Raw genomic sequence first — 18627 nt, forward strand, 5'->3', positions numbered from 1 at the left:
GCAGGCCATTCTTAATCCTTCCCTGTTGCTAGGCTGGGAAAGCCTGGGTTGTCCATCATCACTGTCAGTGTCACCTGCTGAGCCTGAAGATGGACAGAACATAAAGATTAACAATTGCCCCTGCCACCCTCCCTGCCCCTGCCACCCTGCCTGCCCCTGCCAGATCTCTACAGCTTCTTGCCGTTCACCTTTAAAACACTGGGAGGAGGGCTGGGGTAATGACTCTGAGGTTAAGAAACTGACTGTCCTCTTTCAGATGACCAGAATTTGATTCCCAGCACCCACATGGTGGCTCCAGTTCCAGATCTGATGCCCTCTTCTGGCTTCTGGAGGCACTGCACACATGTTGATGCACAGACATATATGCACGCAAAACACCCACACACAATTTAAATAAATAAATAAGTCAATTTGAAGAAGGGCTGAGACACCAATGGCTCTGGAAGGGTAACTGGTCCCATTCCTGTAATGTGGCTCTGCCCCCGACCCAGTGAGGATTTGGCTTTTTTGAGAGGGTGGGTCCTCTCCTACAGGTGGAACTGTTGAAAGTTGGCACCTATGTGAGGCTTAGACCTCTCAGCTGGGAGGCAGAATGCTTCACCTGTGGGCCAAGTACATAGAGGACAGTTGGGTATCTGCTTTTGAGGGAGCAACTGACTCAAAGCAATACAAAGAGACTTGGCAATCTGAGCATAGGCAGCCCAGGGCAGAAAGCAAGGAAAGTGGGACGGACTTGAGAGAGCCTCCAGAAGTGGTCTGATCACCCCAGGGCCTCAGCCTTAAGAGCTGAAGAAGACACCTCAGACATCCTGGCTGTGTGGGCTGCCCCCTTTGCCCCAGCCTTGACCCTAAGCATGCCCACGGTGAGCAGTATCGTCTGGGGCAGCCTTGGTGACACTGATTGCAATGTCTGCTAGGGCAGCCTCGGTGACAGATTGGGTTTCTTCTCTCTAGAAGAGTCTTCAGGGGACGGGGAACTGGACCTCAGTGGCATCGATGACCTTGAGATTGACAGAGTAAGTCAGCCTGGGCCTCCTTGTCCCCAGTGGTGGTTGGGACTCAAGGAGGCTAAAGTGGGGCTGGACTCGTGGCTTCAGGCCTATCACTTACCTTGTGTTCCCTTAGACGTCCCTGACGAATGAGTGCTCTCAAGGTGAGTTCCTGCAGTGCAGACATCTGCTGGACTCCCTCCTCCAAACTCCACTCTAAGGCAGCCTCAGTGTCATGTGACCTTCTGAAACCCCGAGCAACCCCATCAGAACCATGTTGGAAAGGCCCTGAGTTCTGTACCTGGCTTGCACCTGAGTTCTCGTTCATGCTGTGTCACAAATGTCCATCTCTAATCCCCAAATATCAGACTAACACCTGCCTGTGTGTCTCGGAGATCTGCCTGACAAGGCCTAGGAGCTATCAGTACTGGCTCAGGCTGCAGAGTGAGGTTGGCAGAGAGGGACAAAGGAGTGACAGGTCACTTTGCTGAAGGGAGACTCTCCCACATCCTTTCCTTAGCAGTTTGAGGATATAAATAGGAAGCTAGTTGCTGAAAGACCTTGGAGACTTGAGAGCTCAACCTCAGAGTGCTGACGTCATTTTCTGTGCTCCCCACAGTACATCCTGAACGAGTCAGAAGCCCGAGTAAAAGCTGAGCTGTGGATGCGGGAGAATGCTGAGTACCTGCGGGAGCAGAGGGGTAAGTACCATCTATCCACCTGCCCAGCTCCCAGGACGTGTCCCTTGCTGAGGCCCGCCATTTGTTCACCTTACAGAGAAAGAAGCAAGAATAGCGAAGGAGAAGGAGCTTGGCATCTACAAGGAGCACAAGGTAGGTATGGGCGCCTCTCCACAGCCTAGCTCAGCCTTCGTGTCGGCTGACAGGAGGAAGAACCTGGGAACACCTCTCCCCTGTTGCAGTAAATCTCCAACCCAAATAAGCCCGGTCAAAGAAAATGCAACTCAGTAATTATGAATACAAACTGCAGACCTAGATTGGGCAGATTCACCATTACACTGTTCTATTCCCCAGCTATGAGATTCCTTATAACTTGTGAGTTTTTCGGCCACCTGCTTCTCCTCCATTGTCCTTCCATGTCTTTCTCCTCTGTCCTCCCCCAAACTTTTTGCTCCATCTCCCCTTCTACAGCTGAATCATTGGCTCTAGCCTTTATTTTACAAATTATAAGATGGACAGAAGGTTCAATAGAAGTCACCAGTGTACTGACTCACTCCTCATCTGAAGACCCTCCAGGGAAAGTGGAATTAGCATCAAAATACAAGGCCAGGGCTACCCACGACATCCTGGAGTCCGTAGGCACCCACCTGGGTCAGGCTGTGGAAGCCATAGGACCCTCATCCCTGACTGCCAGGTTGTATGTTGGTTGCGTGCTCCTTCACAGATGGTTTGTGCCCCCAGCTTTGGAGTGAGGTATCCAGCACAGGGATTATGGCAGACAGAATTGAGATACAGGGCTGGACTCAGGTCCTTGTGCTTGAGGTCCTGTTGAACACACAAAAACCCCTGTCTTCATGCCTAGATTCTTTGATAACAGGCAAGTAGTCTTGGCTCAGTTGTTCCCTCTGGAGTTTCAGCCTCCAAGTAGTTGTTATCTTAGGAAGGGGCTGAACCTTTCAGGAGCCGATGAGAAGATATGATGCTGGCAAAACTTCTTGGGGTCCAAGATGGAGGCTCAGAGAATAAGTGGTACCTACCTCAAAGGAGGACTGAGACTTGGGCAGGGAAGTGGGTCCTAAAACTCCATGCGACCAGGCATCATGTTCTGTGTTGTGTGAAACACTTTTCTCTCCACAAGCAAGGCTTAGCTGGAAAGGTAGATTCACAGAAAGTAAGGGTAGCAGGTGCCATGGCTGGTTGCTGCCAAGATGACCAAAGTAGTTTCCTGTTCCCCTTGATGAGTCACAGCTGTGGCCCAAGTGTAAATGGCAGTTGTGAAGCTAGCATGTGACAGGAGGAGTTACTTTTGTATTTCATTCAGCCCAAGAAGTCTTGCAAACGCCGGGAGCCAATCCTAGCCAGCACAGCTGGGGAGGCTATTGAGAAGATGCTGGAACAGAAGAAAATCTCCAGCAAGATCAACTACAGTGTGCTACGGGACCTTAACAGCAAGGGCAGCGGCAGTCCGCCCAGGGACGATGCGCAGCCCCCAGAGAATGCAAGCACTAAGAAGCTGTCACGGAGGAAACGGACAGCTACCAAGAATAGTGCTGATCCTGGCACAAGCATGGGGAAGAGGTACTGTCCTGCCCTTTGGACTAGGCGTCTGCCTGCTCAACACCAGGCTCTCCCATCTGGGCTGTTGTTTTCCAGCCAGAGCTTCAGGAGCCACACTTGGTCCACTGTCTGCTGAATGCTAACAAGCCATCTCCAGATGTGGGTGTGTCTTGATTCCCTCAAACCCCCACTTCTGGGTCCCAGAATTGCAAGGCTTTTGGTAGCTTTTGGTAGGTCCTACTCCATCCCCAGAAAGCAGTTGGACACTAAGTGGAAATGGACTCTTCCAGTCCTGCCACATTTACATCCTACGTGCTGTACCATTGGCTCTGCTGGGAGGGAGGAAGCTGCCACAATGACCCCTCTGCTGGGGTCAGGAAACCAGATATGGGCCAGCATAGGTCAGCCTCAGTGTGCTGGGTCACTGTTGCTCTGCAGCTTGACAAAGGGATGTTTGTGGTTGCTCAGCTATGTGTGGTCCTCCTTATGAACTCTTAGGTGGTAGCTGCCAACTTTCGATGAGGTCTCAAGAGTTCATTTTCTTAGCTCTAGAGATAAGCTGGACACCCAGTGTGGCTAGCATCCATCCGCCCTGAGCCTATTGTAAGGTGCTGACTACTCCATGTCTCCATGTTTGAATTAACCATAGTTTGTCCATGGAGGAGCCCGACGTGCTTTAGTTTATCTTAATGGAGCAGACATCTGCATGGCTCTGTATTGCTGCTTCCCTTTGCTGTGGGTGGGGTCTTGTTTTCTTAGTAATATAAAGCCATTGCAGGAGGATAGTGAAGCCAAGGCCAGCCGTGACTAATAGTGAGACCCAGTCCCCAGTAATCACAAACTGGCTGGGAAGATGGCTCAGTGGTTAAGAGATACCCAAGTTCAGCTCCTACCCCCCATGAATTAAGAGATACCCAAGTTCAGCTCCTACCCCCCATGAATTAAGAGGTACCCAAGTTCAGCTCCTGCCCCCCATGAATTAAGAGATACCCAAGTTCAGCTCCTGCCCCCCATGAATTAAGAGATACCCAAGTTCAGCTCCTACCCCCCATGAATTAAGAGGTACCCAAGTTCAGCTCCTGCCCCCCATGAATTAAGAGATACCCAAGTTCAGCTCCTGCCCCCCATGAATTAAGAGGTACCCAAGTTCAGCTCCTGCCCCCCATGAATTAAGAGATACCCAAGTTCAGCTCCTGCCCCCCATGAATTAAGAGGTACCCAAGTTCAGCTCCTGCCCCCCATGAATTAAGAGGTACCCAAGTTCAGCTCCTGCCCCCATGAATTAAGAGGTACCCAAGTTCAGCTCCTGCCCCCCATAAATTAAAAGATACCCAAGTTCAGCTCCTGCCCCCCATGAATTAAGAGGTACCCAAGTTCAGCTCTTACCCCCCATGAATTAAGAGGTACCCAAGTTTGGTTCCTACCCCCCATGAATTAAGAGGTACCCAAGTTCGGTTCCTACCCCCCATGAATTAAGAGATACCCAAGTTCAGCCCCTACTCCCCATGAATTAAAAGATACCCAAGTTCAGTTCCTAACCCCCATGAATTAAGAGATACCCAAGTTCAATTCCTAGCCCTCATGTCAGTCAGCTCCTGTAAACTCCAGGGGATCTGATGTTCTCTTTTGACCTCCACAAGTACCCACACATGCTTGACACACACACACAAATAAAAGTAAGTCTTAGGGGCGGGGTGAGAGCAAGAGACCACCAGGAGTGGTGGTGCACGCCTTTAATTTTCACACTTAGGAAGCAGAGACAAATGGATCTCTGAGTTCAAGGCCAGCCTTGTCTACATAGTGAATTCTAGGTCAGTTAGGCCATGTGGTGAGACCATGTCTTAAGAAAGGAGGAAACAGGACTTTTAAGCCTAAAATCCATAGATAGATAGATAGACAGACAGATAGACAGACAGACAGACAGACAGACAGACAGATAGACAGACAGAGGAAGAAAAGGAGAAGACTCTACCCATAAGTGATGTGTGCATGCGTGCTGGTTTGAACTCTGCCTCCACCTCATGAGTGTGCCCCATTACTCCAGCTGTTTTTACCTCTGCATTTTTATATCATAAGTCTTGTCCAGCTAGAACTTACTTTGGCAAAGGAGTAAGATGAAAGCCACGTTTAAATTTCTGGGTGGATACTGTGGACAGGGTCTGTCTCTAAGACCCGTCCTATGGTTTTGGCTCAGGTAACCTAAGCCATCACTGAGCTGCTGTTTACTTTACTCTGCACAGCCCAGTGCTAATTGGTGGGGCAAACTTTTGAGAACAGTTTTGTATGTGGCCTGCTTATTCTCCATGAACCAAGAATGAGATACCTGTCACTCTGACCACTTGATAGGCACAGGGTTGTCCTTACAGGTTCCCAGCCCCAGGTGCTGGGACAGTTGTCGTCTTCTCTTCCTCTGTAGGATCTTTCTATGATTGCCTCCAGCTGCTTCTGTATATGGGCAGGTCCTGAATTTTCCTCTGTCCATTGTTCCAGAACTAGTGGGGTGTGTCCTTTTGTTTACAGGCCTTCCTTGACCCCTCGCTGCCCTAGGTTGGCTGCTCTGTCACCCATCAATGCTGACTGTACTAAGTATGAAGAGAGTCCTCATGAGGCAACTTCCTCAGAAGGGAGTTGAGTTTTTCAGCTCCCCTTTCAGTTCCTGTGTGGTCATAGAACCTCTTTCTTTGAGATTACTAAGTAGAGAGATGTGGAGAGAATCCCACCATAGCTCTTCCTTGCACATGTAGTAGGTGAGATGGGGCAGAAACCAGGGCTTGGCCCTCCCTAACCTCCTAACCCTGCCTCCGTCCTCCAGAAGGCATTCTCAGTCCTGCTTATTATTCTGCTTACTGTACCCCATCGTTATCTGTCTAGCTGCCGCTGGAAACAGACCCTGAGAGTGATGGCTCTGAGCACTCACAGGTTCAAGTTGAAGCTCAACTAGGTCAGTGCTGTCAGTGCTGACCCTTAGTAGTCACATGGTCACCTGGATGGAACCCTGATAGGGTCAGAGTTTATATCTGATATCTGATATCCTGAGAGGGTTATAAAGCCTCAAGGCTAGAGTGCCCCTACCCCTGCACTCATGTTACGTCCCTACTCAGAATGGCCAGTTCAGGCAGCTCCAGCAGGGACAGGAGAAAGACCACATGGCTCTAGGATCTGAGCTTTTTCTAGTAGATGTTACTCACTACCAGAGACAGCTCCTTCTCAGCACAGGCTGGCTGTTGAGGGTGCTGTAGCACTCAGCATCTACCTCTAATGGATCCAGTGTCTCTAGGTTTACTCAAAGGCTCTTGGGTTTCCCAGGTCAGGTTCAGACAGTTCAGCTCAGTAGAGACAGTGCCCAGGCCCCACACAGAGCCCCTACCTACCATGTGGCTGTCCTTTAGGAAGTGTCCTGGTTAGAGATCAGCGGCCATGGCATGTTTGTGACCATGTAGCCTTTATGGTCAAGGCTGGGAGATTGGCAGCAGTGAGGTTCCCTGGGCCTGTGGCTTGTAGGGACTATCCTGGAAGCTGTGATCTGAGTAACACCACGCTAAACACATCCCTCGGCATTCACAGACCTTCTGTGAGGCCTGCCAACTGGTCTTGGGTCTACATGGGTCCTAGAAAGGCCATGAGCACTTTTAAGAAGGCTTCAGCTCCCTAGCTAAGGTGTCGTGTGGCATCTGCCTGCTATGAGATTCCCTTCCCGGTATCATCGGAGGTTACGTAGCACGTCATAGCTGGGCAGGCCTGAGCCTCAGAGGACCCAGCAGCAGTAGGTCAGTACCTACTTACACAGTTTGTGCCCTAGAAGGAAAGAGTGTTGGCCCTCACCATGCCCAGAGCCGACTTAAACTGGCCTGGACGACACTGTGACTGTCTCCTCTGGCATGAGTGGCTTGTCTTCCCTTCTATTTCTTGTGACATAGATGTCTAAGGTGGTTTTGTGTTCAGAAGGCCTAGAGGATGTGGAGGAGATGGAGGTACTGCTGGTCAAAGTAATGGGGGGCCATGTGGAGAGGGCGGGGGCAGGTGTGGGTTTGTCCACCTCTTTTCTCTTCATAACTGTGTATCCCTTGTCCTCAGCTTTCTCAGGGTCTAAATGTTGACCAGTGAGAGGTCCTGTGGAATTTCGCTCATGGTGACTGCCCATGGCCTCTGATATCTGTGTAAAGGGGGAGGGAGGACAGTGCAGAGCCTTGGCCTGGGGTGCCCAGCATACGGCCTGGTAGAGCTTGCCTTTATACTGTTTATATATCTCCCGTCGATGGAAGAATGATGGCAGGCATTGATGAAGCAAATAAGACACAGCAGTAATGGTGTCCAGGTAGCAAACTGAGGAGCAGGTGAGACCTAAAGTCAGCAGGAGGCCTGAGGGTGGGAAGAGAAACTGGGGTAAGATGCCACGGTAGATGTGTTGGAGTGGACAAGGACCCAGTCAGGAGAGATTAGCCATGCTACTAGAGACACACTGCACAAAGCTGCATCTTTAAGTATGTGGATGGTACACTATGAGTTCTTCCTGTGTCCTGAATGGATGTCAAGCCCACCATGATGAGAAACTAGCAGAACAGTGAAAGTCCTGTCTCTGGGAACCCTATAGAGTGCAAAGGTGGTTCCCATCGGGTAGCTGCCTGGGCAGGGCCCTCAGTCCTGCCAGTCAGCAATGGTCAGCAAGCAAGCAGGGGTCAACTGAGGCTAGACTCTGAGCCTACACACACACACACACACACACGTACGTGTCTCTCACTTCCGTACCAGACTGAACTGAAGCTGTTTCTATACTTTCTCTCAGATTGAGGCCTCTGGTGTCTGCCCCGCCGGCTAAGAAGGCAGCTGTGGGAGAGGTATGTTGTCCTGCACAGCTAGGGCAAGGCCTTAGGAGCACAAATTGCCGTCAGGCTTGGCAGGGAGAGGCCCAGCTGGCTGCTGCTCCAGTGCTGGCTGGGCTCCAGGAGAGAATCCTGAAGCTCGGAGGGTGAGGGCTTCTGGGTCACAGAAGTAGAGCAGGCAGGTGGTAAAGGCCAGTTATCCGCTGCTATTCTGGGGCTGAGGGTGAGCTAATTCCCACTGTGGACTAGAGTGGGCAAAGGCTAGATTCCATACCACAGGATCTTCCCTCAGTTGATAACTTTGGGGAAAGGAGGGCTGGGACTTCATAGCCCAGCTCAGGTGTGGGTCAGAAACCCTGAGGAGTGTCCATGCCCAGACTGAGAGAGCCTGAGGGTCCCTTAGAGTTAGGAGGGTGGCACATATTCTGCTTTCATTCCAGAGCCCTGCCCTCTCTTCCAGGCCCTGCTCTTAAGTTCCCCCACCTTGGGAGCTGAGCCTGTCAAGCCATCAGCAGTCTTGGTGGAGAGTGGCCCTGTGTCGTACCATCCTGAGGAGGATGCAGATGAGGAGGAGGCCGAGGAGGAGGATGGAGAGCCGTGTGTCAGCGCCTTGCAGATGATGGGTGGCGATGGTGGGTAGGCCACATGGTTGTGGGCCCAGTAGAGGAACTGTGAGGGCATCCAGAGACAAAGAGACATAGCCATTTACCTGAGTAATTTCCAAATACGAGCCTATTGGCTACAAGGTTTCTCTCTGCAAAAGAAGGAATTTGAACTAGGACACTGAAAATTGGCCATATTGATTCTGAGGCTCTTGAATATGCTAGGAGGAACCAGGCAGAGGCTAGGGGCCAGCTCACAGGGAAGTGAGGCATTAGCTGTGAATCAGGCATGCTTTCTGGGTTTGTTGGGAGTCGGGGGGGGGGGGGGGGCTGCTTAGCCAGTAGAGAAATGTAGTAGTGTCATGGGTTAGCCATACTATTTGTAGTGCCCAGCAAGGAGCCAAGGCTGCCCCACGGGGTACATGCCAGTCCACCATCCTTAAGGGCATCTGGGATAGATTGAAATGGTGTTTTCAGTTGGTGGGGCCTGTGAGGTGAGCAGTGAGGATGGTGCTGGGAGCTGGGGGCGGAACATCCACCGCTGTCCTCTGTTTTGTAGATTACGGCTGTGATGGTGACGAGGATGATGGCTACTGAGTGGAACTCAAGACCAGGTGGCGTCCTGGTGCTGGACTCCAAGTGTATCTGTTTTATGGGTGTCAGATGGGCCCTGGGGCCACGGCTCACAGCATGGTTTCTGACACTCGACCAGTCAAGCACTGCCCACTTACTTGCAGCTCTCTTCCCATGGCCGCACTGTGGACCATTGTACTTACTGTTGGGAATCATGTTTTGAGCAATGTAAGGGATATTTTTGCCCGGCAAGGGAAACTAGCTGTGTGTTTATGTGTAATGAAACATGGTAGAGAGTAGTCAGGTCTGATCCCACTTCATGGGCTAGCCTACTAGTCACTATTTACCAGGGATCCTCAGGCGGACACTGTGTCCTCCCGTCACAAGGAAATTGAAGCACAAGGGCTTCAGTCAAGAGGTAGAGCCCTGCTCTTAGCCTGCTGCCAGTGCTCTCTGCCCTGTCCTTCCCATCCTGGAGAGAGATGTTAAGCAGGAGACATGTGGCAGTTATTGCTCTATACTAGGCGACCATAGTCTGGAGTCTCTGCCTTTAACTTCAGCACCAGCTTCCTGCAGACAGGATGCTCCCTGCCATTTCCAGTGTCCACTCACCGTCTTGAGCCACCAGGAGCATCCTAGGCCTCAGCCTCCTGCTTAGGACTCATACGCTGTGGACCCAGGAAGTTTATTAGTCAAGTTTAGCAGCAGCAGCGAGAAAGTGGAGACCAGCAAACCATGTACACCTGTATGCAGCTTTCTGTTGATGTCTAGCACAACCTATGTGGAGTTCTGGCCCTGCCCCATCAGTTAGAATGAACCTTTAGTATGCCTGAACAGAGCCCTCTGCCAAGAAGCCTGCAAGCTCTCTCCTGGGCCTCTTCATGAGAAGGTACACAGAGTACCCTTGGTGCATTTAACTCTGGCCTTGTTTCCTGGATGCAGCGTTGGATGCAGACTACTTGACTTTCAGATCAAGAGGTGGGGACCAGGCCTGAGGTGATGAGTTGGGGCAGCTGCAGATGAGAGTGAATGGGCCGGACAGGTAGGAAGTGATTTTGGTGAAATATTACAAGATGCTTTGGGATTCTCTGTGGGAATGTGGAGCCATACTCAAAGGCCCTTCCCAGAAGTGAGCTCAGAACTGTGGAAGGGGAGAATAGTTTTAGGACGTTGTTTTTATACAGCAGGACTTGCCTGTGGCATGGAGAGAGTCCAGGGTGAGGGGTGGGAGGTAGGAACTTGGGAAATAGAAACAATGACCCTGAGAGGAGGCCTGAGGCCTGCTCCCCAGCTGTGCCTGTCTGCCCCAGAGACAGCCGGAAGAGAGGCCGGTGCTGGGAAATGAGAAGGGCTGGGAAAGCCAGAGCGCCCCTGTAAAGTAATTGAGTTGCTCACTACTAGGTGAGTAGCAAAGTGGGGGGGAGGGAGGGTCCTGAAATGTGGAATCCTTGGTCACATGGTTGGAGAGACCAGGTGCTGAGAAGGAAGGTCCCAGTAGAGGGCAGCCGTGAAATGGGTAAGATGCTTCTAAGCTGAGGTCATAGCCTTGTGGCTGAGCTACCAGCAGCACCAGTGTGAGGCTCAAGGAGGCACTGGGTCTGTGTGACCCCACTATGAATGCAGTTAGTCCATTTCTGTGTGTTTTTTTTTTTTTTTTTCTGACTGGGATTATCACACCAGAATCCCCCTGCCTGGAGTCTTCTCAGAGTGCAGAGCATTACCTCAGGTAGCCTCCTGGGCAGAAGCATCCTCACTACCCTGGACCTTAGAAAAGGGAAGGAGGGGACGAGGGGTCCATTGGATCCTGCATTCTAGACTGAGACCTGTGTGGTGGGCACACTTGAGTGCTGAACAGACCAGATAGCTCACATCTCCCAGCCTCTTCTGTCTTCTGTCTTCCTGCCAGGGGAGGGGGGTGCAAGGGATACTACATGTAGGACGTACCATCCAAGTTTCTTGCCAGCCCCCTAAACTGAGGAACCTAGTATTTAGTGGTTGCCACCATCCTCTGCAAACTGGGTGGTCACTGGGGCAATGCAGTAGCAGTCAGCAAGGTTCCTGATAAACCTAGACATGTGAGGCCTGGTAGAGTGTGTGCCTGTCCTTAGAGGTAACTAGGGGATGCTTTCAGGAGCTGGGCCACAGAGTGAGAGGTTATAGGCATGCAAGGCTCTTGTGCCCATTGAGAAGCTAGTCCAGCCTACCCTGGACCTGGATTTTCTGATTCAGGTGCTTTGTCCTGGTGTACACTACTGAGCACTGAGAAGTGAGGTAAGCCCTGTGTGGGGAGGGGCACTCCTTTTATACCTAGTTAGAAGATGGAGACTGGGGTTTGGCACATCCTTTGCCCTGTCTAGGACCAGGGACGGATACACCGTGCCAGTAGGAAAGAATACGTGGAATGGGCGTGGACCCAGCTCGATATATTTGCCTCTGTTTGGAGTATCTCTAGATGGCAAGTACCCTACAAGAATCTCCAGAGACCAGGGAAGAAAGGCCTCAACGGTGTTAGTGAGGGAGTATAGTCGTACATGGGGGTACATGCATCTTAGGATACCTGTTAGACCCAGTTTCTTTCTGGTCTCCCTTCTAAGAGTGTAAAACAGGAGTTAGGTAAAGGGGGACTGAGGGAGACTGTTCAGTACCCCTGGAGACTGTTTCCTGCATAATGGATAACCTGGGCTCTGATTGCTGTCTTCTCAGCAGAGCGCAGTGGAGCTCTGAGTGCTCACGTGTGCACACCAGACAGATCCAATGGACTTTCCTTTCCCTCCTTCCCTTTCCAAGGCCAAGTTAGGGGCCGTGGACAAAGGGGTTTTAGGCGGTAACTGGAACTAGGTCTAGGGTGGTTTCTTGGGAGTCCTTCCAGTCTAGGGAGCCAAGCGTGGGCCAGCCTCTGGAAGGCCTTGACTTAGTGAAGCTATCCTTCACCTAAACACCACTGGATTGCTGGAGCTGTAATCTGCTGTAGGCTGCCAACCCTGCAGACCTACAGCCCCTCCACAACCCTTACAAGCTCTGGGCCTACCCCAGTATCCTACCTAAGTCAGTGTAGAGGGGAGTGTCTGACAGAGGAAGCTTTGTGATCACTGAGACAAAACACCTGCTTGGCTTTCCCCCAGTCCAGCCCATTTCTGTGACTGCTGGGGTGGAAGCCACAAAGGTAGTCTCTGTACCCCATGAGTGAGGGGTGGCTATACCCAGGTGTAGTGACATACACGTGCAGTACAGGTTAGTGTTGCATATGGCTGTGGTGCTGTCTGTTGAGGGTGCCCCCACGGTTACCTATTAGGGCTTCCTTCCTGTCCTGCTCTGTAGCTTACTCAAGCCTCCTTGGAAGCTGGTGTGGCCCTTCACACTCATATCCGCATCCTCCGAGTGCAGGGGCCCAGCCAAGGGCAACAGGCTTACTCAAAACAGCCCTGGGAGCACCCTGGAAGAGGTAGCCTGCTCCCTGAGGTCCTGGAAATCTGCTTATCCCTGTCAGGACTAAGGCTGTCATATGACCTATAAGGTGTGTACCTTACCCTAGAGACAGGCAAGCATGAGTTTAGTCACTTGTGAGAGTGTACACTTAAGACAGTAGTTGCCTGAGCCTCTACTGTCTTGACCTAGATGGAGTTTAATATTCAGTACCATTGCTTTGTGAGTCATAGACCAGAGCCCACGGCCAACAAGCCTTTAGCTTCTACTGCCGTGGGCAGTAAACCCCACTGGGGGTGGGGGTGGCAGCTGAGCAGAAGTAGGTGGGGCACAGTGAAGTGGAGGAGAAGCCAGACACTGGGACTGAACCTCAGAGGTACAGGACTTACTGATACATCAGTGACGTGCAGTGAATTGCTGTAATTGGCCAGAAGCCTGAGTGGTTGGTTTGGGCTGCGCCCTCTGGTGGCTGCGTGCAGCACTACTTTCTGAAGGACCTTGCTGGACATATACTTAGTCAAAGCTGACCATGGGGGCGTGGGGGGCGGCTTTCACTGCTTGGGTGGAATAGCAGATTGGCCCCACCCCTACCCTGCAGTCCCATAAACAGGAGTGCCCCTGAACCAGCCAAGCTTAGTGAGAGGACTGGCAGAGGTATGGGCTGGCACACAGCTCCTGGAGCAACACAGCTTCAAGGCTTCTTTAGCCCTAAGGTTCTTACCCTACAGTCAACACCCTCTAACCCAGTGGTTCACAACCTGTGGGTCAGAACTTCAGGGGTGAAACAACCCTTTCACAAGGATCACCTATAGCCATTGGAAAACACAGATTTATGATTCATAGTTACAAATTTCACATTTATAAAATTACGTAATTACAAAGTTACCGCTATGTGGTATCAGTGAATATGATTTACGTCTGGGGGTCAGCATGACATGAGCTGTGTTACAGGGTTGCATCATGAGGATGGCTGAGAACCAGTTTCCTAACCCTTATCTACCCTATTCACAGGACTCAGCCACTCTGCAGAATGCCCTTGCGTCTTAGGGGACACCAAGGTGTCAAGTCAGCTTTAGGTACAGTGGTTGGAGGTCTCCATTCAGTGAAGAGTAAGCTCTGTGGAGAGAGATCTCAGCCCTCAACACGTTCCCGGGCTCTACCCAGTGATGTGGGCCATGTTTCCTTGGTGGTCAGAACCTATGTCTGTACCCTGAGCTACATGCCTGAAGGGTTAGCTAACTGGTCCCTAGGGTGCCTGGGCTGGGGCAGGGGTACAGATGGGTGGGGCCAGGCTCCAAGCTGTACTTGGCACCTGAGGCCTTCCCGGGCCTTCAAAGTGGCTGTGGGCAGTGGTAATGGGCAGACTTTATGGTTTTCCTGTTGGGAGAGGAACCTAGCTCAGGGGAACCATTGTCCCCAAACAATGGGCCTGGCTATAACCCATGAGGGCAGTGGCCCCAAACTAGTGAGACCCAACCCATCTCAACCATCACCCACTTTTAAAATCCTCAACCTGACCTTGGATCCAGCCTGCCCTGAGCCTCATTCTGCCATCCTCCCCTTCCTGCTCACTCTGGCTGGGGAGGAGCATAGAGGAGCTGACTCCCAAGCATCCCCAAGAGCTCTAGTGCAGAATGTACCTCGTGTCCCTCTCAGCTTGAAGGCAGCGGAATGGAGAAGGTGTTACTGGCCTTGGGCAGCAAAGCTGAGCCCCCAGGCTTGCCCTGCTGCTTAGGTAGAGGCCTGGCAGGCCCAGGAGGCCCTAGCTTAGTCCAAGGTTGAAGTCTGGTAAGCCGAAGGCAGATAGAACTGTCCCCCAATATGTAAGTTGTGGGTAGCTATCTGCCTGGCAGAGCCTAGGGAAATTATGGCCTAGTCACACAGAATGTCTTGGGCAGTGCCCAGCCTCCCTGGCCAGTGGAGCTGAACTGGCCCTTGCAGAAGCACCCTAGTGTTGGTAGTGGATGGCAGAGCAGGCTGGGAGGCAGAGGTTAAGCAGGATCCGCCTGCTCTCTTCAGGCCCTGTGTTGAGAAATGGCTTAGGCTTGTTGAGATGTCAGCACCGATGAACAGTCACCTAAAGAGCACGTGCTAGTGATTGCAGAAACTAGTCTGCACCACCTCCCGATTCCTGGAGAGCGAGGCACCACTACCCTCAGTACCCACAGAGACGTGCCCTCCACTGGAGAGCAGTGTACTCTGGCTAGAGGGAAAAAAATGGGTAATGAGCTAGACCCTGGGAGACAGAGGCAGGTGAATCTCTGTATTTGAGACCAGCCTGGTCTACAGAGTGAAATCCGGGAAGGCCAGGGCTACAAAAAAATCCTGTCTTAAAAAGTAAAAATAAATAAATGAATAATAGAAAGCAGGTGCCTCAGGGGGTTTTCTCCTGTCTCCCCTGTCTGCACACACATAGGCTTCAATGACAAGTGTAATAGAAAAACTGAAGTCCATCCCAGTCTCGTCACCAGCTAAGAGGCTGGATTGGCTGCTTGGGTCACCTGAGGCCCCAATCATCTTTATCCCCCCACTAGCTGAGTCCCTCCAACCACAAAAAAAGACTCAAAAAATAGACATTTCTCAGTCGTTTATAACTTACTCACAGAGCTGACACTGGTCATGCCTCAAGAGTAAAGCCAGTGATACAGCAGAGGACAGCCAGCCCCTCCTCCAGGCTGCTTGTGGGAGAGATTAGCACATGATGTATCCATTGACACAGAAATCTAACAAGCAGACTGGTATGGTGGCACATGTCAGTGGTCCTAGGACAATGCTAGAAGCAGAGGCAGGAGGATTAATATAAGTTCAAGGCCAGCCTAGGCTGTAGAGTGAGACTGTTTGAAACAGAGCAGAAAAGGGGGAGCTCTGCAGAAGCCAGCGGGGGAGAAATGAGGCCATGCTAGATAGCCAGGCAGCACCTGAGTGCCAGCACATAAATGCTGGCCTTCCTCTGGGAGTAACAGAATGGGCCGGAGAGCTGGGCAGTACCCTGCACAAGCACAGGATGTGGGGTGGAGAAGTCCAGGGCTGCTCCCAAGTAAGGATCTGGACAGGGGGTTATGGGGAAGTGGAGAAATGGGTTCTGGTAGGGTTATGTTTAGGGGCCTGCAAAGTGGACAGGGGTCTCTGAACAGAAAAGTCCAGGATGTCTGGGTGATGGAGGCCCATGCCTCTAATTCCAGCACTCAGGAGGCAAAGGCAGATGGATCCCTGAGTTCAAGACCAGCCAGGTCTACATAGCAAGTTCCAGAACAGCCAAGGCCACACAGAAAAACCATCTTAAAATAAATATCTAGAGTTCCAGGCCAGCCTGGTCTACAGAGTGAGTTTCAGGACAGCCAGGGCTACACAGAGAAACCCTGTCTCAAAAAACCACAAATAAAACAGAAAAAAAAAGTCTCTAGGACGATGAGGTGGAATCAGGCTTACCAGGCTATGGTGGCTTCTGGGGGATGTTCCTGCTAATGTGCAAGGTTTACCAGCCCATTGGCCGTGACTCAGAATGAGAACTTGGAGCATTGTCACAAGCTCAGGCTGTACACAGCCATATTCAGGCCAGGTGGAAGATGGGTGTTCTACCCCTAGTCATAGTTCGCTTTCTCAGGACTTTTAATTTTTAGATTTATTAATTTTATGTGAACATTTTGCCTGCAAACATGAATGTGTACCACATGCATACTCAGTGCCTGCAGAGACAGAAGAGGGAATCGGATCCCTGGAACAAGAGTTGCAGGTCGCTGTGAACCACCATGTGGGTTCAGGGCAGTGAGCCTGGGTCCTCTGCGAAAGGAACAAGTGCTCTCAACCTTGAGCCATCTCTCCAGCCGGTTGCTGTGATTTAAACATGCTGAGGGGATCCACCCTGGGAGGAATAAAAAGGTTCTTTTGGCTTACATTCCCCGATCGATCGATCATACTTGACCGTTGAAGCAACTGAGGGTAGGGACCATGGAGGACCACTGCTCACCACTGTACTCTCCAAGGCTTGCTCAGCTTGCTTCTTTAATTAACCCAGCACCACTTTCCCAGGGATGGCATGGCCTGCAGTGGGCTGGGCCCTCCCACATCAAACAACAGTCAAGAAGATACCCTGTAGACAAGCCTACAGGCCAATCTGTGGAGACAATTACTGTTAACATTGCTTCTTCCTAGGTGACTGGTTGTGTCAAGTTAGCAACCATCAAACCTTCTCCACTCCAGCTTGGCAGGCAGAGGCAGGAAGACCTGAGAAGGGGTTTACAGCTCATACAAATAAGGAACTCTATGGTGAACACAAGGCCTGTACAAAGGAGAGAAATGTTTCTTTCCCCTGTAGGCAAAAGCCGACTCAAACATCCTGTCTTTCCCCACTTTGCCACTGGCCTTCTGGATGTAGGGGCCAAGGGCCTCTCTCTCCAACGTCACTCCCATCTTTACACAGTCTCCAGTCCTGAGCTCTGCTGGCCAAAGGCTACAGCTCAGTGAAGGGAGGATCAATTTTGCCAGGGTGCTACCAACAGTGCACTAATGCTCAGAGATAAGCCCATGGGATGGAGCACACAGGGTGGAAAGGAGCTAGGAGAGACTTCTGAGGCCCTGAAGTGGGATGTGTGTAGGAGTTACACTGGGACATCTTCCTAGAGCCAGGCCAAAACAGGGCACAACAGTCTTAGAAGAGAGGTCTCCACATACTTGGGACTCGGGTGGCAACAGAAAGCATGTGAGGGTGAGGCCGATGGAGCTGTACAGTGTGTATGTGGGGGGGGCGGGGGTATGGGCAGGACCCCATGACAAGGGATGGCAAGGGTCTCTGGTTAGGAGGTGCGGAGTGGGACAGACCAGCAGACCTAAGCTCATGGCCCAGAAGCAGAGGTGTGCCCTGCTGTGAAGGCCTTGGAGAAGCCAGCCTATTGTGAGTGAGACCTAATGGCCAGGCACAAGTGCTGTGAAGATAGGCAGAAGGACATGGGCCCAAGGCGTCCTCATGCTGGGCAATGGGTGAGTCACCACCGACCCGACGTCCTGGCGCCAAGGTGGGGGAGCCGGCCACTTTTATGGCAGGAAGCCATGAAGGCTGATAAAGGGCAGGGTTGGAAGCCAAGGGCTTCCCACTTCCTGCAGACTAAGTGGTAGGGCCAGGAGACCTGTGGGCATCTGCTTTTGCAGATCCAGGTGTCTACAGCCTGGCCTGGATGTCTCGTAAAATAGGACACATTTGTTCTACGATCTGTCTGACTATAATTTTGAATAGTGTGACAAGAGAACTAGCAGGTGCAAAGTATCCAGGAGAAGGGTCCTAATCAGGGGCAGTGTTGAAGTGGATAATTCTGGGCCAAGGAGGCAAAAGAAGAATATGGCAGGTGTATCTAACTAACCAGGCTACATGAGGAGTACCTAGGAGATGCGGCGATCCCTGGAAGGGCTTAGTAACCCAGTCTTTGGTGTGACTGCAGATGATGTCTACTGAGCCCCACCCAAAGTCCTACCTATGCTGGCCTCAGTGCTGCCCAACAAGTGCAGCCCATGCATCCTCAGCACGTGGCCATGCTTTGGCCACAGCCACCCAGCCTGCCTACTGACAGAGCCACAGAGGAACTGCTGAGCCTGGTCCTCGCTTCACCAGGGCCACACATCCAGCACTGTCTTCCAGGCACCATGTCTTAAGTCCCTCCCATCCAGCTCCTGGGGTCCCAGGCAGGTGATTACCACCACATGGGCATGCTCCCAGCCAGGGCTGCCCTTCTCCCAGGGCTGCCAACATAATGGCTTCAAACAATACAAAAAGTAGAGCAGATGGGCTAAGACTGTCTCATCTGACCCCCTAGCACTCCAACACCCTTGTGCCATTCCTGTGTGCTGCCCTTTCCCCAGCACTGGCTCCTTGAACCCAGTCTGCTGCTGCTGCTGCTGCTGCTGCTGCATCTTTTCTCTGCATCTGGTGGTCAGGACACCTTGCTTCCATCAGAGCTGAGTTAGAGCCCTCTCAGATCTCAGCAGACTCTGA

At 51.7% G+C, this 18627-nt stretch overlaps 1 protein-coding gene across 5 annotated transcripts in view; it reads left to right on the forward strand.

The window, feature by feature from the left end:
• Brf1 (BRF1 general transcription factor IIIB subunit) overlaps positions 1 to 16539 on the forward strand; it is a 51820-nt gene extending 35281 nt beyond the window's left edge. For 4 of the 5 annotated variants that reach the window (XM_076920978.1, XM_076920980.1, XM_076920976.1 and 1 more), the window contains 7 exons: positions 955 to 1016; positions 1609 to 1690; positions 1767 to 1822; positions 2991 to 3247; positions 8010 to 8061; positions 8507 to 8678; positions 9208 to 16539. In XM_076920978.1, coding sequence (XP_076777093.1) covers positions 955 to 1016; positions 1609 to 1690; positions 1767 to 1822; positions 2991 to 3247; positions 8010 to 8061; positions 8507 to 8678; positions 9208 to 9245 — 719 coding nt within the window. In that variant the 3' untranslated portion in view covers positions 9246 to 16539. The remainder of the gene's footprint in view (positions 1 to 954; positions 1017 to 1608; positions 1691 to 1766; positions 1823 to 2990; positions 3248 to 8009; positions 8062 to 8506; positions 8679 to 9207) is intronic. The other variant, XM_076920977.1, reaches the window with a different exon arrangement.
• Positions 16540 to 18627: the final 2088 nt, after the last annotated feature.

Source organism: Arvicanthis niloticus, chromosome 23, assembly GCF_011762505.2.
Source record: "Arvicanthis niloticus isolate mArvNil1 chromosome 23, mArvNil1.pat.X, whole genome shotgun sequence".
Taxonomy (NCBI): Eukaryota; Metazoa; Chordata; class Mammalia; order Rodentia; family Muridae; genus Arvicanthis; species Arvicanthis niloticus.